The 16,132-nt window shown below is 46.3% G+C and overlaps 1 protein-coding gene across 1 annotated transcript; it reads right to left on the minus strand.

The window, feature by feature from the left end:
- Positions 1-752: 752 nt before the first annotated feature.
- Positions 753-13,175, minus strand: PFDN4 (prefoldin subunit 4). Its single transcript, XM_047069333.1, has 4 exons — positions 12,917-13,175; positions 5,362-5,469; positions 4,385-4,525; positions 753-1,153 (listed from the first exon to the last, which is right to left on the minus strand). The coding sequence occupies exons 1-4, from the start codon at positions 12,938-12,940 to the stop codon at positions 1,022-1,024; spliced, it is 405 nt and encodes a 134-aa protein (XP_046925289.1). The 5' UTR covers positions 12,941-13,175; the 3' UTR covers positions 753-1,021.
- Positions 13,176-16,132: the final 2,957 nt, after the last annotated feature.

The raw sequence follows: 16,132 nt of genomic DNA on the forward strand, positions 1-16,132 counted from the left end.
CAGTCGGTTAAGCGTCCGACTTCAGCCAGGTCACGATCTCGCGGTCCGTGAGTTCGAGCCCCGCGTCGGGCTCTGGGCTGATGGCTCGGAGCCTGGAGCCTGTTTCCGGTTCTGTGTCTCCCTCTCTCTCTGCCCCTCCCCCGTTCATGCTCTGTCTCTCTCTGTCCCAAAATAAATAAATAAAACGTTGAAAAAAAAAAAATTAAAAAAAAAAAAAAAGAAAAAAAGAAAACAGCCTTACATGTAACCACCTAGCTCCTGAACTTCCACACCATTGTCAGTATAAGCCCAATTAATTACAATGCTCTATCACAAAGTCTAAAACTTATAAAAAAAAAAAACAAAAACAAAAACGCTAAATAGTCCTTCCTCCTGGTACATTTCTTGGTTTCTGAAACATTCTCCTGGCATTCTGTTCCATGTACGCGGCACAACATGCCCCAGCAGGTCTCAGCACCGTCCGGTTCTTTCACCAAGGTCTAGGACACCGACATATACATAACAGACACGTGAAATACGTTATGTCTAGATAGGACGTGTACTACGTCTATTTAAATGAAACATGTACATTCAGCAGAGGACAAAGTTTTGGTGGTGAAGTTAGTAGTCGGACGTAGGACGGGATCTTCCTGGAGTCCTCAGCCACCTCCAAATACAAACTGGAAGAGACGTATGTAAACAATGTGACCCAACGGCTGAATTTCCTTACAAATAAAAATTGCACCAAATATTCTAAATAATATAGAAACGTGAAAGGTTGCTCAACCAATTTTAATAACATGACATAAAGCCCCTACACTTGATAGAATCGTTATGCAAAATACATAGATGAATACTGTCTTCTTTTAAAAATATAAAATAAATAAGCAAGACATGTGAAAATAGGCAAGTTTCCATTAAATAAATGAAAATTTTAAAAAAAGAAAATTTTGCTTTCCATATCATTTGAAGAAGGGAAATTATCATTTTAAACAATATTCAAGTTTATTAAACAAATTAAAAAAAAAGTATTATAAAATGTTTAACTGTCATCAGCTTCGAGGTTTATGTTGCTCCCGAATTTTGCATATAACTGAACTTTCAAATCTGCTAACACCCGCTGAATTGATTCCACTCTGGCTTCTAGGGCGTCAATTTCTTCTTGCAAATTTTTCTGGAAAAAATAAGTTGTTTAAATTAATTCTATTCAACGGATGGTTTCTGAGCGTCTGTAGATGAAATAACATAGGGGAAGATTTCTAGGTCAAAAACTTTCTAAACTTGGATAGGCAGCTAAGTGACACTGATAATTAAATCTAAACCAAAAGTCTGAATGCAGCTATTTTTAATTCATGATTTATATTTGCTTATTATAGAATACATCAAGCCTGTTTCCTCAGTTTTTGCTGATTTAAAAAACAAAATGGATAAAAGAAAATTAATTCCTAAATTGTCATATCCTAATAAAGGAAGAGCCTCTATTACAAACACTTCTGGTAAACAGTTTATCAAAGGCCTCGCTTCTGACCCAGCCTCTTCCAACGTCCCCCCAAAATAACTACGAAACGAGAAGAAATGACAGAAATTCACACTACCACCAGTAATTTAGAAGAACAACTTATAGTCAAAAGCTGGCAGAACTTTTCACTAACTGCAAGGCTCCTGGAGCTAGACTTTGAGAGACAGCAGTAGTGGGTGCCTCATTCATGAAACAGATCAGCGCCGCCCACATGAAATGCATGGAATATGAGAAGTTCCTTCCTGGCCAGGATCAAAAAAAAAGGAGTTCTCCTTAAACATGACCAAGAAACTCTGTCAGTACTGGGCATTCTTCCCTTGTTCCCCTGCACTATTTCAATGTTATTCTTTTAGAAATCTGGCCAATGAATCTCAAAGTATGGCCCCCGGATCACTTGGAAACTTGTTGGAAACAAACTCCGGGGCCACACTCCAGGCCTCCTGATCGAGAGATTCTTGGGATTTCGGTGACTGAAATTGTCCACAAGCCCTCTGGGTGGCCCCGATGCCTGCTACAAGTCTGAGAACCATGGCGGTAAGAAAGAGAAAGAAGATGTACAGCTATTAGAAAGGAGATAAAACTCCTCCACCCAGAAAACCTAGTTCATGAATGAAATTGTAACATGCAAGGAAATTATTTTAAAATCGCAGACCCTACCACATTATCGCACATTTCTTAACCACCACCCCCCCCCCCCCCCCCCGCAAAAGCCTCCTCTTTGCCTTGGGCCGGGGGAGCAGAAACCAGTCCCCGGGCCAGATCTAGCCTGACGCTCGTTGGCACAGCTTTAACTGGAGCACCGCCATGGGCGTGCACGGACACTCCCTGCTCCCGTGGCAGCTGTGACAGGGCCCAGGTGGCCCACAAAGCCTCAGATACCTGCTGCCTGGCCCTGCACAGGATGTTCGCTGACCCCTGCTAAAATGAAGTCAATTCATTCAACTTGACTGACAGAGTTCTTCAAGATGTGGCCATGATTTCGGATGTTCCCAAATCTCCAGCAAATTCAACTCTTACTTGTATTTTTGTGCCGTGATCGTTTTAGGACCATCCACACACATGACCACCCCGCATCCGTCTGGAACATCCCGTCCTCCTTTCCAGAGAATACCCACTTACTGTCGAGCTGCTTCACCCCTTTGCCAGGGACCCCCTCCTGGCCCTGATGCCCACGTCAGACCCGGTCCTCCGGCCACTCTCTCCCCACACGTCCTCCCGCTCGTTAGTAAGTTTGACTTGTTGAACTTCCTCTTTCCATTTACACTACACACTCTGTGCAGGCAGGAACCAGGCATGTTTCGTGGTTTCCCTGTCCTCCCTCTACCCCCCGCCCCCCAAAACCCCATGCCCTGCTCCATGGCAGAACCCGATAGAGGGTAAGCAGTCCACAAATACTTCTGGAATGAATGCATGAATGAATGAATGAATGTATGAATGACCAAATAAAGGTTCAGTACCTGCGGGGAGAGGGAGGACAGTCTGTTCAGAGCAGTGGACACAAACGATAAACTATCTTGAAATACATCCAGCAAGACTATTTCAGGGTGATTAACAAGGAACAGAATTATAAAATTTTACTACGAAAGAGAAGATTTAAACCCAAGAGGAGACACCAATGTTTCTGCGTGGAAAATTCTAGAGTAAAAGGGTTGGTTCTTCCCACAGGTTTATTAAATGTGGGTTTAATTCAGAGGAAGTTTTGCTTTCTATGACATTTGAAGAAGGGGGACTAACATTTTAAATAATATCTGGACTGATTAAGCAAACTTCAGAAGAATTAGGAAATGTTTGATTTCTATCAGCTTCTCATATGCACAATGTGATTGTTCTTCTCATAGACGGGTGGAGGGCATGTGAACCGGAAACTAATTTCATACCGTATCTCAAATGCCTTAAGTGTCAATAAATCCATACTCTGACTCAGTAATGACATGTGTCTGATCATTTCCTTAAAAGAATTTCCTAAATGTGAAAAAGCCTCAAGTGTAAGAATGCTCACTATAACATGACTGTGGGAAGATACTGGAAACAAGTGGACAGTGTACACCAGCATGATGTGAAACAGTCATCAAAAATGTTGTTTTTAAAGCATGTGTGCTTGGCCCAGAGCAGGCCCCCGATGACTTTCTGCTGGACAAAGGAACGTTAAATAGAACCGGATTTAGAACTGGGCAAAATGTGAAGCAAACCTACCCAGAGAAAAGAGAAGGTGAGAACATGAAAGAACTATATGAAAATGTTAATTAAGGATGATTATCTCAGGGAAATGGGATTCCGGGTGATTGCTGCTGTCTACCTTATCATATTCTACAGTTTCCACACAGTTAGGTTAGAGCACGGGTTCTGCAGTCAAAAGGCCACTCCCTCCGTGTCCCCCTGAATGAGTCCATGACCTTCCCCAGCCTCTACCCCTCAATTCTAAATTGGGATGCGTGGTCCCTACTTCTCAGAGCCCTTGTTAGCATTGAACGCAATCACGCCCGCCAGGCTTTCGGAGCATGCCCGGGACGCTGGAAGAACCCCCGGAGCGTCCCCTCGCAGCTGCCGTTCCCCGACACCTGGAATTAACGTGGTCCGTATAGCAACACACACCCTGACTTAAGAGCTAGACTCGGGGCGCCCGGGTGGCTCAGTCGGTTAAGCGCCTGACTTCAGCTCAGGTCATGATCTCGCGGTCCGTGAGTTCGAGCCCCGTGTCGGGCTCCGTGCTGACCGCTCAGAGCCTGGAGCCTGTTTCGGATTCTGTGTCTCCCTCTCTCTCTGACCCTCCCCCACTCATGCTCTGTCTCTCTCTGTCTCAAAAATAAATAAACGTTAAAAAAAAAAAAAAAAAAAAAAAAAAAAAAAGAACTAGACTCCCTCGCCCAGGGAGAGACTTCAACATACCTTCGCTTCTTCTAACATTTCCTGTGTTTCTTCTTGAGAATGGCTAATGAAAACATCACCAATTTGATAGGGTATCATTAAGCAATCATCATCCGCAAGCATGATGTCCTCACAGGCATCTTCTAAATTTTGGAGTTGTTTCTATACACACAAAAGGAAACAGCCATGAAAAGCACACTCAAAATTCCCTGATAGAAGCTGAAACGGCCCATTTTAATCTGGGGACACCAGCTCCGGGAGAGATCCTTTCAAAGGTATTCTTACACGAACCGAAGACTTTCTTACATTTTTAGATGGCGTTTCATAAGGAAGCAAGCGCTGAAAAGCGAACTCCCACACCGAGCTCTAGAGCTTTCCAGAGCGGTGTTTCCAGAACACGCACCGGTGCTGGGCAGCAGGTACCCGTGGCCACTCAAAGTGTCTCCCACCCTAAGAGTTTCCACTTTGGGAATTCTGCCTCCCTCGGTAGAGTAAAAACGAAACAAACCTGCACTTCGCAGCCTTGCCTGATAATAGGATGAAAGCAGGTAATAACTCAAATTCCACCAATCAAATGCACCCGAACTCGACTTGCGCGAGGAGGGCCCCACAAGGAGAGGCTGGGCCCGGGCCTGTCGCGCAGGCGGGCAGGGACGGGGGTGGCAGCCCAGTGATCTGCCGGGCAGCTTCCCCTGGGGAGGGAGGCGGCTGGCTCCGGGATCACCGCAAACAACAGCGATTCCATCACCGGCCGCGTTCTCGGAGACGCCGCTCCCGGACCTGCTCCTGGAGCCCCGGCCCCGGCTCATACCCTCAACGACCTCTACGTTCTCACACGCCCCTCAAGCGAGGTCTTTCTTCTTAAACTAACTAGAGTGGATCGCGTCATCTGCGACACAGAGCCCAGAGAAATATAATCACACACTACCGAGTTCAGTTTTAAAAGCTGTAGTCTAAAGACCTTTTCCTTCCTTAAATAAGATACGTTTCTTCACTACCTTCTTTACTTCTATTTCCTCCTTCAGCTCTGTGATTCTACTCGTATTCCGTGCAAATTTGTTTATCTTTTGTTGATCTTCAAAAGTAACGTTGACGTCTTCTGCAGCCTGAAAAAAAAAATGTTTAATTTTTTTGTAGAATTAATTTTAAGGGAGAAGGTATAGGTTGGCTTTTTATATTAACTCTGAAACAACTCAATAAACCATTTGCCCTCATACAGTCGAGAACCACAAGAGGTACAGAAAATCACAAACACAGGCGTTATACTTGTTTGCTCCACGAGCTCAAGATTTGTTCATACATCTGGGGCAACTGGTTGAGCGTCCGACTCTTGATTTTGGCTCAAGTCAAAAGCCCGGGGTTGTGGGATCGAGCCCCACGTAGGACTCCATGCTAAACATGAAGCCTGCTTAAGATTCTCTCTCTCCCCTCCCCCCGCCCCTCTCGCACCCTCTCTCTGAAGAATAAAAAAGATTTGTTCATACATCTATGATCTCTGCTGACATCCTACAGAATGACACCTAAGCTACAAAAACACTTCATATATAAACAACAATTAGGAGTAAGTCCTAAATCAAGTCAGCCAACTTTGGCCTAGAGCACAATTTCTCGAGTTAGAACATTTGTCATCAAGATAAACCAGAGAGCAAAGATGATGTGGTAACGAACTCTGGCAAATGCCTCACACCAGTTTCTTCTCTCAGACTTGAAACCTGCATAAGCTTACTGAGGCTATCAGAAATCTGAGTCTCTGTTTAGCACAAATGACATACTGGCAAGAAGGTTACTATGCATCTCAGTGGCTATATTCCACATAGAGTAAAAATTATGTTTCTTTTATTTTTTTAAGTGTTTATTTATTTTGAAAGCGAGCGAGAGCGAGAGAGAGTGAGAGCGAGAGAGAGAGGGTGCAAGCATGTGTGCATGAGCAGGGGAGGGGCAGACAGAGAGGGAGAGAGAGAATCCCAAGCAGGTTCCACTGTCAGAGCAGAGCCAGATGTGAGGCTCGATCTCACAAACCATGTGATCATGACCTGATGAGAAATCAAGAGTCGGACACTTAACTGACTGCCACCCAGGTGCCCCCAAATTATGTTTCTTTTAGTGCAAAAGCTTTTACATACCTTAATGAAGAATGAGGGGCACTTGGGTGGCTCAGTCGGTTAAGTGTCTGACTCTTGATTTCAGCGCAGGTCATGATCCTACTGGTTTGTGAGTTCCAGCCCCACATCAGGCTCTGCACTGACAGTGCAGAGGCTGCCTGGGATTCTCTCTCTCCTTCTCTCTCTGCCCCTCCCCTGCTTACGCGCATGTGCACACGTGCGCACACACACACACATACAATCTCTCTCAAAATAAATAAACATTTAAAAAAATGTTTTAAAAAGGGGGCACCTAGGTGGCTCAGTCAGTTAAGCATCCAACTTCGGCTCAGGTCATGATCTCACAGTTGGTGAGTTTGAACCCTACATCGGGCTCTGTGCTGACAGCTCAGAGCCTGGAGCCTGCTTCGGATTCTGTATCTCCTCTCTCTCTGCCCCTCCACACTCACACTCTGCCTGTCTCCCTCTCTCAGAAATAAACATTAAAAAAAATTTTTTTTTAATTTTTAAAAGAGAATGAGGTGTAATGTACTATATATATAACATGATTAAAATCAAACGTTTAAAAATATTTAGTGATTAAATTTGAAAATTAGAGTACTTAGATGACAATCTATAAAATCATAAAAATAATAGCTAACATTTATTGAGCTTTCACCGTGTGCCAAGAACTTTCTGAAGTTTATCATCACTGTTAATCCTTCAATAAATCTTAACAAGTAGGACCATCAGGAAGTAGCACTATTTTACAGATGGAGAAAGTGTGGCACAGAGAGGGTAGGTAATTTTCCCAAAGTCACACGGCCAGCAAGTGGTGGAACTGGATTTCAACCCAAGTAAGTTGACTCCGGGTCCAGACAGGTCCTCGAGCTCTCAGAAATTAAAGGGTGAAAATGTGTGTGGGCACGTGATCATGCACAGTTGGAAGAGGCAGCCAGAAATCCTTGACTTTCATCAGATTCCCAAAGGAGGACCATACATTTAAAAAAAAAAAAAAAAATTTAAATACCACTCTCCTTAGAGTTTCCCCTCATTTATACAATAGGAATAAGAGCACTGGATTACAAAGTAAATGAGGGGGGAGAGAGGGGAGGAGAGAGGGAGGGAGGGAGAGCATGGGCCTTTCAGCGAGGATTATTTTTGCTCTTTGGTGAGGATTCACAACAACCACACCTCATCCTTTTACCTGGTTTCTCATGACCAGTCACATAAGAGGTGTATGCTTTTTTTTGTGGTTTTTAATGTTTATTTATTAATTTTGAGAGAGAGAGAGAGGGAGAGAGAGACTGAGAGAGTGCAAGCGTGCAGAGGAGGCAGAGAAAGAGAGAATCCCCAGCAGGCTCCGTGCTATCAGTGCAGAGCCCAAGGTAGGGCTGCATCCCACAAGCTGTGAGATCACGACCTGAGATGAAACGAAGAGTCAGACACCATCGACTGAGCCGCCCAGTGCCCCAAGGTGTGCACTTTGATTTCTCCAGAGGTAGAAAGTCAACCTGTTGTGTCAAGCAAGACTGGACCTCAGTGGACAGAATGTCAAGGAAGAAGCCTAGAACTCAGCCCTTCCCCGTCCCGGGCTCTAGCCACACCACGGTTTCACATGCATCAGGCTCAGCATCAGAGACCCAGAGGACATCTTGAACAAATCCTCTCCGTCACAATACATATAACTTTGAATATTCAACTTTGTGCATGATTTTTATGAATATGGAAATTGGGAAACGCAGGGCTACACTACAGAAGCAAAGTCCATGTTCAGGTATCTTGGCCTTCAAGTTATTTTGCCTACATGAGAACTACCAATTCCCAAAGCAAACAGGGCGCGGAGAATTCTAGAGAGTTCCTGCTTGCCTGCGGAGTTGAAACACTGAGCCCCTGAAAATGTGAATATGTATTTATAGACACATTTGTCATCCTGAGGCTTTCACGGGGTAATTCCCGTGAAAGCAACTACCACAGGGCTGGCCTGACACACAACGGAGGCTAATATATTGTTTCTGAATTTAAATGTAAATCATGCTTGATCAGACTCACATACATACAGTTTCTGAAAAGTTGTGGAGGAATTTGGCTGTTTTTCCAAAGCAGGCGTTTCCTATTGTAGTCTCACCACACAGTAGCCCCCAGAACGTACTTGGGGCCTAGAGTCCATTTCCTTAACGGTGGTTTTTTTCACCGGCATTAAGGGCTACAGGTGGTGAGTGAGGCAGCGTGAGGTCGGTGTGTAAACTGTAAGCCACCCAGTGGAGTTCTGTTTACAGCAAAAAGTGAGACGTCAGCACCTTCCATGACTAATAGCAGTGGCTTCTGTTTTCATCTCACTGTTCTAGAACACTCCTACACTGCTTGAAGCTTCATTGTGGCAGGGAGGGGCGAATTCTTCACTGGAGATCCCCAGACACCAGGAAGTCCATTTACCCCCTGAAATTGTATGCAGCGTGGCACATACTGGATGCACATTCCTCTGGGACTTCGCAGCTTTCCTCAGATCCTCAAAGGGAGTCACACCCCCAAAGGTTAGGGACTTCTGCTTTAAGAGAAGCCAGATGTACTCACTGCTGCTCACAAAGTCATGAGAACCCAAAGAGGAAGGAGTTATGCTTTATTTGAGGCGGCACAGAGTGGTGGTAACAATGGATTTAAATCCACAGAGATAGTAACAATGGATTCAAATCCAAGCAAGCAGGAACTTGGACAAATGAGTCAATTTTTTGTAGCCATCTCAGGGTTATCTATAAAATGGGGAAGTTGGTTCCTACCTCGCATGAGTGATAAAATGAGCAACTAGCACAGGGCCTGTGGACAGAATCACCTTTCAACGAATGATAGCTAAGTGCTCTGTTTCCTGAATAATGCTTACCAAAAAATCATTACAGAGGAAAAAGACACAAGGATCTAGAAGAAAATCCTGCTACTCCAGGGAGAAATAGGACTCCTCAAGATGAAAAGTGGAAATTAAAATTCCTAGACCCTCTTCTTGAGAATCAGCATCTTGTGGGATTATGTGAGGCAAGTGAACCACACTCAGTCTCGCCCCACACCGAGTTTGGCTATTACCAGCAGAATGTGCACTGACAGGTGAGTCCATCGGTATTCGAAAAACCTAGAAGGCAATTCTGGCCGATTTCAGTCTGCCTTTATTTTTGTTTTGTAAAGGTGTCTACCAAGTCCCCAAGACAGAGTTTCGCTTCCTATTTTTATTCACTTTCATGCTTACAGTCATCTATCTAACAGCTATGTGGTAAATGTTTCCTACATGCCGGGCAGAGTGAAGAGAGCCACCATAGTCCTACCCTCCTGAACACCTGCAAGCTTACGTTCTCGAGAAGGAGGTGGGCAAAAAGCAAGGTGAACAAGGTAATGCTAGATGATAATGACACATGTGATGGGGAAAGTAAACCAGTTCAGGGGTTGGAAGTGTTGGGGGCTAAGGAGTGAAGGGGGCTTCTTTAGGTAGGGAGGTCAAAGATGGCCGCTCCAGGGAGGGGCCATCTGTACTCAGGATCAGAGACAGAAATCGAACACACTCAGTTCCCAGCTGATGGCCAGGAACCAGGTCTTGGAAAGCAGACTTTTGGAGAGGGGAGGATTGAATCACCTCACCTAAACATTTTCACCAGAAAAGCCGTGACCCGTTGGGATGTAAACGTAAATGTCAAGCACTCCAAATTGTGAGCGGTTTTTATTAAATTCGAAGGACAGTCCCTATGATATTTCACACTCACTCACTGGCATGCCTGTTTGATCCCAGGGTGGGCAGAGGGCCACACTGCACACGCAGGTCACCGACCAGAGTGCTCCCAGCACTGGAAAACACCTGCAGGAGACTGCTGCATCTATCAGGCCAGTCTTACTAAGACAAAGAAAATCCTTCACATTCTGGCCACCCCTCCACCCCTGGATATGTTCATTTACCATCTTGGCTCGACCTCCCCCAATTCTCTATTGCTCTAGCCACTCTTTCTTTCTTTCTTTCTTTCTTTCTTTCTTTCTTTCTTTCTTTCTCTCTCTCTCTCTTTCTTTTTCTTTCTTCCTTCCTTCTTTTCTTTCTTTCTTTCTTTCTTTCTTTCTTTTTTCAAGTGTATTTATTTTTGAGAGGGAGGAGGGAGAAGCAGAGAGAGAGAGAGGGAGAGAATCCCAAGCAGGCTCCGCACTGTCAGTGCAGAACCCAACGCGGGACTGGAACCCACGAACCGTGAGGTCGTGACCTGAGCCGAAATCGAGAGTTTGGACACTGAACCAACTGAGCCGCCCAGGCTTCCCTAGCCACCCTCTCTCTAAACACACTCAGGGTCTCTGCAAGTGATGCTCTCCCTCCACAACGCCTCATCCCTTTCCAACTTTCCCTTCCCCTCCTATGTCATCGCCTAGACCACACTTTCTCACGAAAGCCTTCTCTGCTCACAAAACAGATTCCCTCCAGCCCTCATGTCACAAGTCCTGTCTCTCATGGGTCTTAGCAGAGTTGGAAATTTTACAGTTTTCCGGAGGACTACTGAGTAATGCCTGCCTCTCCCCCAGAACAGAAGTTCTACACGGGCTATGAGGATAAGGGGATAAAAACATCACTGCTATCGCTGCTTATCACCTCCAACTGAAACTGTGACACATTACATGCTCAGAAAGTTTGCTGAATGCATGAAAATGTGTTGGTAATCAAAAATTTTGCCGAGTCCAAGGTTGAAATCGTTTTTCTACGTTTACTTCATCTCCCCGCGCTTCAGTTACCACTTCTGTCAAGTGGGGGAGGGGAGAGCCTACAACTAGTATCTCCTATGGAATTAAAGATCATACCTCACAAAGCGCCCAATTTACTTACTTATTTTTTTAACGTTTATTTACGAAGGAGAGACAGAGCGTGAATGGGGGAGGGCCAGAAGAGAGGGAGACACAGAGTCCAAAGCAGGCTCCAGGCTCCGAGCTGTCAGCACAGAGCCCGTCGCGGGACTCGAACCCATGAACCTGAGCAGAAGTCAGACGCTTAACCAACTGAGCCATCCAGGTGCCCCTGGATGCGCCCCAAAGCGCCCAACTTAAATACAAAACAGGGGTGGAGTAAATCTTCCAAAGTTTCAGACTCCCCAGAGTCACCATGACCCTGAACCCTACTCTGGTAGTACTCAATAAGAATTTGTGGACGGCAGGCCAATAGAGTGCACAACATCCTGGTGTGCCCGGGCGGTCCTGGTTTTAGCACCCCACAATAGAAGCAATTGGCTCAGACTATGCATATTGCTGAGTAGGAGAGCGAAGGAATTTGAAGTTGAATGACGCCAGCAAATCCCCTTAGCGGGGGACACTCATCAGACACCACAGAGGTTAAAAACGCTCTAGAATCACAATGGTTGTGCTCATTTAAATCCTACCTTTGCCTCTGTACTTCAGTTGCCTCATACGTAAAATAAGGAGCAAAGCAGTCTCTCTCTAAAAAGCGTGTAAGGTTAAAATAACGTGTACAACTCGCTTAGAGCTGTGCCTAGCACACAATAAAAAGTAAAGCCTCAGTAACGATCAGATGTTATTATGTCCTTGCCCTTCCCCGTTTCATTTGTCTTCTATCTAGATACTTTCAAGCATCTGGGTAGACTCGGTGAATTACAAGCTGTGAACAGGAATTCAGCGTGCTTAGTAGAATAAAAGGTGGGCTTTGGGAAAAACAGAATAAAGACTGGGTTTGCACTCCAGCTCTGCTTATTAGCTGAGTCATTTTGAGGCCACTAACCTCTGTTATGTTTCTCCATCTGTAAAATGGGAGGAAACCGTCTTTGCTAAGTTGCTGGGAGGACCAGAGATAATAAACAGACGGCTTCTGGGCCCTGGCCTATCGTCTATCCTCCATATATAGAGTTTTAGTCTGGAAGCACAGAGACATCGAGTGTGGATGCGGGCGGCTCAGGGCTACACACAGGGGCTCTGGGGTCAAACTGCCTGGGGATGCAGGGTCCTGATCCGCTCCTTACAGCTGCGTGACCTTGGGCAGGTGACTCCACCTCTCTGGGCCTCGGCTTCCTTCCGCGCAAAGGACGGTACCAGCAGCACCCACGCTTGTGGGCTTGCGAGGGTTAAATGTGACAACCCAGGTAAAATGCCCAGCGGTGACGGCCAACCGCAGTCAATGGGACCTCCGGCTTCTCACCCCCGCAAGGACAAGGCGTGGGCCGCCGGGTCCACAGGCTCTCCACGGCCGTCCCCAGCACCGCGGGAGGCGACCCAGAGCTCCCCGAGGGTCCCGGCCCGGCTGCCCCGCCTCGGCCGGCCGGGGGGCCCGGGAAGACGCCCTGGGCGCCGGGCGCGGGGAGGCCTCGCCGCGGGGCCGCTCTCAGGGCCGGTGGGCTCGGCCTCGGGCCCCACGCCGGGCCTCATTGCCGCACACCCCAGGCAGCCCGCGCCCGGCCCCCGGAGGCCGACCTCCGCCGGCCGCCCGAGCATCCCGCACCCCGAGCGCCCCACTCACCGCCTTCTTCATGGTGGCCGCCATCTTGGGACTGGACTACGACGCGCGGTGGGGAGGGCCGCAAGGGCGCGCCTCGGCCCGGGGCCGCTTCCAGCTCCCTGTCGGCCCAGAGCGCCCCCAAAATACAACACTGTCTCCACATTCCCTCCTACCGCATCACTGACCCGTGATTCCTAACGTCTGGGACTCAGGGAGATAATGTATCCTGGAAAGACTTGGTACATGCCAATTAAAGGCACAGGCAACGCCCTGTGGGCCGACAGAAACTAGGGGGTGTGGCGAACGGCCCCAGGGTTCCGCGGCGGGCGGTAGGGGGCGCCCCGCGCAGCGGGGCGGGGCCGGACGGGGCTGGGGGCGGGGCCGGGGCGGGGCCACAAGTGGACCAAAGGGGAGTTCTCTTTCATCAATCCCACAAACCTTGTAAGAAACCGGCATGCGTTAAACAGCTAAGAACGAATGACCTTGCTCTAGAATGTGAGACGTTCGTGCCCTGGTGTAAAGGAGGAGATACTACTATTAATTTATTAAACACTTACTGCGCAATTACTGTGTACCCTGACGCTTGTGCCTCCAAATGTTTTTCTTTTTCTGTGTGTGTGAGGATTCCTTTACACTCCTAAAATTATTGAAGACCCCAAAGATTTTCTGTGTATGTAGGTTATTTTCATCGGTATTCACCATGTTTGAAATTAAAACAGAATTTTAAAACATTTATTAATTCACTTAATAAAGAAACCCATTCTATATTAATATAAGTAACATTTTAAGTTATACAAAATCACTGGAAACTGGCATAGGCCTCTGAAAACAAGTGAGAGAAAAAAGGATGTAAGCATGCTTGGTCAGCAGCCGATAGTGTTTTCTACCTGGGGCTCTGGGTGGTGGGGTGTTCCCCAAGCCAGAGTCTCATGGCCTGGGAGGGTGTCATTTGATCTGGGCAACTGCTTGGACAGTGGCTGACCCCTGGCAACCATGGTACTGGCTCTGTCCGGCTCAGAAGCCCTCCGCCTCACTCTGCATTTCACGGTCTCCATTCCCCTTCTGTCCCAGCCCTGGCATCCTTCAAGCAGATCTCTTTCCCAGCAGGAGAACCAGTTCTGTAAATATAAACGGGGACTTTCAAGTCTTCTGCTAAGCCTCCTCTCCTTTCCTTAAATTTGAGCATTTCCAACCTATGCTTCTGGTTCTTTCTCTAGCAGGGGACTGTCCCCACCTGTTTGGACCGGCAAAAGAAAGAAGCTTGTGGTGCCAATGGAAACAATTGCAGGTCAGGAAGGAAAATCACCAGTCACCACTTGAAAATACTATCCCCACTAAGGGTGACTGAACATATTCCCTTACACTAAGATGAAGACTGTCATCCACTGACAGGATCCATGTTTTTGTTTTTTGGTTTGGGTTTTTTTTTTTTTTTGGTTTGGGTTTTTTTGACCCACGCAGTAGTCTGATTTAATTGAACCGACATATGAAACTTACGAAATTGCACTCAACAGTATCAGATTTTTTATTTTGCTTGAGCTTGTAAAATCAGTGTCCCTGTGACCTTGAATCTACATTCCTGCATAGCAGCCAGCTGCTGGTGATAATCAGGTAAGGTCTGTTTAGCTAACAGGCCCTCTCCAGGGCCCTGGCAGATCCCCACCTGCCCCATCCTTGTGCCTAACTGTCAGACCCTCCAGGTATATGTACTTGTCACTGGTCAGGCTTCTGTTCTAGCAGATCTAAATGAGAATGTTTGTGTGTGCATCTGTTTGTTCGAAATCTGTACCATTGCAGATGCTATTGCAAAAAGGAAGATGAATTACACAAGGTGCTTCACATCAAGAAGCTTACCGTTGGCACACATATATCCCCACAAATTATAGCATGGGAGCTGCAGCCCTGGGACCAGTGCCTGAGGGGTCCTGGGGAGGAAGAGCTTAGCTGGAGTAGCCAATGAAAACCCTGGAATTGGTGGCAGGCCGAATGGATCAAGAAGGGCAGGTGCTGAAAAACATAGACAAAATTCCTTATCCTCATACAGCTTACATTCTAGTGATCAGAGACAGACCATATTCAAAATACAGAAATGAATTATATAGTATGTCAGAGATGAATGTTATTACTATGTGTTATTAATAGCTATAAGAAAAGACACTTGGGGTGCCTGGGTGGCTCAGTCCATTAAGCATCTGACTCTGGCTCGGGTCATGATCTCATTGTTTGTGGGTTCGAGCCCCGCATGGGCTCTGTGCTGACAGCTCTGAGCCTGGAGACTGCTTTGCGTTCTGTGTCTTCCTCGCTCTCTGCCTCCACCGCCCCCCCACACACCCGCTCGAGCTCTCTCTCTCAAAAATAAATAAACATTAAAAAAAAAAGACAACACTTAAAATAATAATAAAAGACTGTATAACTACCAGGATGAAAACTTCAGGAGAAAGATACAAGAAATGGTAAGTATGTTGGCTTGAAAATTGAAGGGGAAAACCCCCCACCTACCCATCTATTTGAGTTGACATGTAACCTACAAAATTGTCCAGACATGTCCCAGTTTAAGATTCTGTCACAAAGCAATAATGGACTCATGTCATAGCAGAACGTGCATGAATGCTCTCCAGAACCCGCTCCATCCACGCCAAGCTCCTGGTTCTGAGACTTAAAAAGGAAATCTTGGTGGGATTACCTGTTCACGCGGGCCTTGAGGAGTAAGGGGCAACAAGGAGCCAACCTTATTATCACGTGGTAATTTGTTCCAGGCCTGCAGGGGGCACCCGAGGGTCGTGGTAGTGCAGCCATTCAAGGCAACCTTTGTAATGTTTTGCCAAAATACAGAACTCTTATTTTCTTAATTTTTAAGATACAGTCTATTTTTTAAATTTAGAAAAAATATATTTTAAAAGGGCATTTAAAAATCTCTGACTTGGGGCGCCTGGGTGGCTCAGTCAGTTAACTCTCCGACTTAGGTTCAGGTCATGATCTCACAGTTTGTGAGGTTGAGCCCCAACAGCTCAACTCAGAAACTGCTTCAGATTCTGTGTCTCCCCTCTCTGCACCTCCTCTGCTTGTGTTCTCTCTCTCTCTCTCTCTCTCTCTCAAAAATAAATAAACATTTTTAAAAAATAATAAATGGGAAGTCTCACATTGTCAAAACCTTCACTCAAAATCTTCACGTATGTATACCAGGCAGATGGAAGGCATAAGCCACCCACTCGCTTGTGACCATCAGCAAACCTCCCC

This window comes from Lynx rufus, unplaced genomic scaffold (assembly GCF_022079265.1).
Source record: "Lynx rufus isolate CCGP_SWC_20201006 ecotype Redwood Valley unplaced genomic scaffold, mLynRuf1.p SCAF_8, whole genome shotgun sequence".
NCBI classification, from domain to species: domain Eukaryota; kingdom Metazoa; phylum Chordata; class Mammalia; order Carnivora; family Felidae; genus Lynx; species Lynx rufus.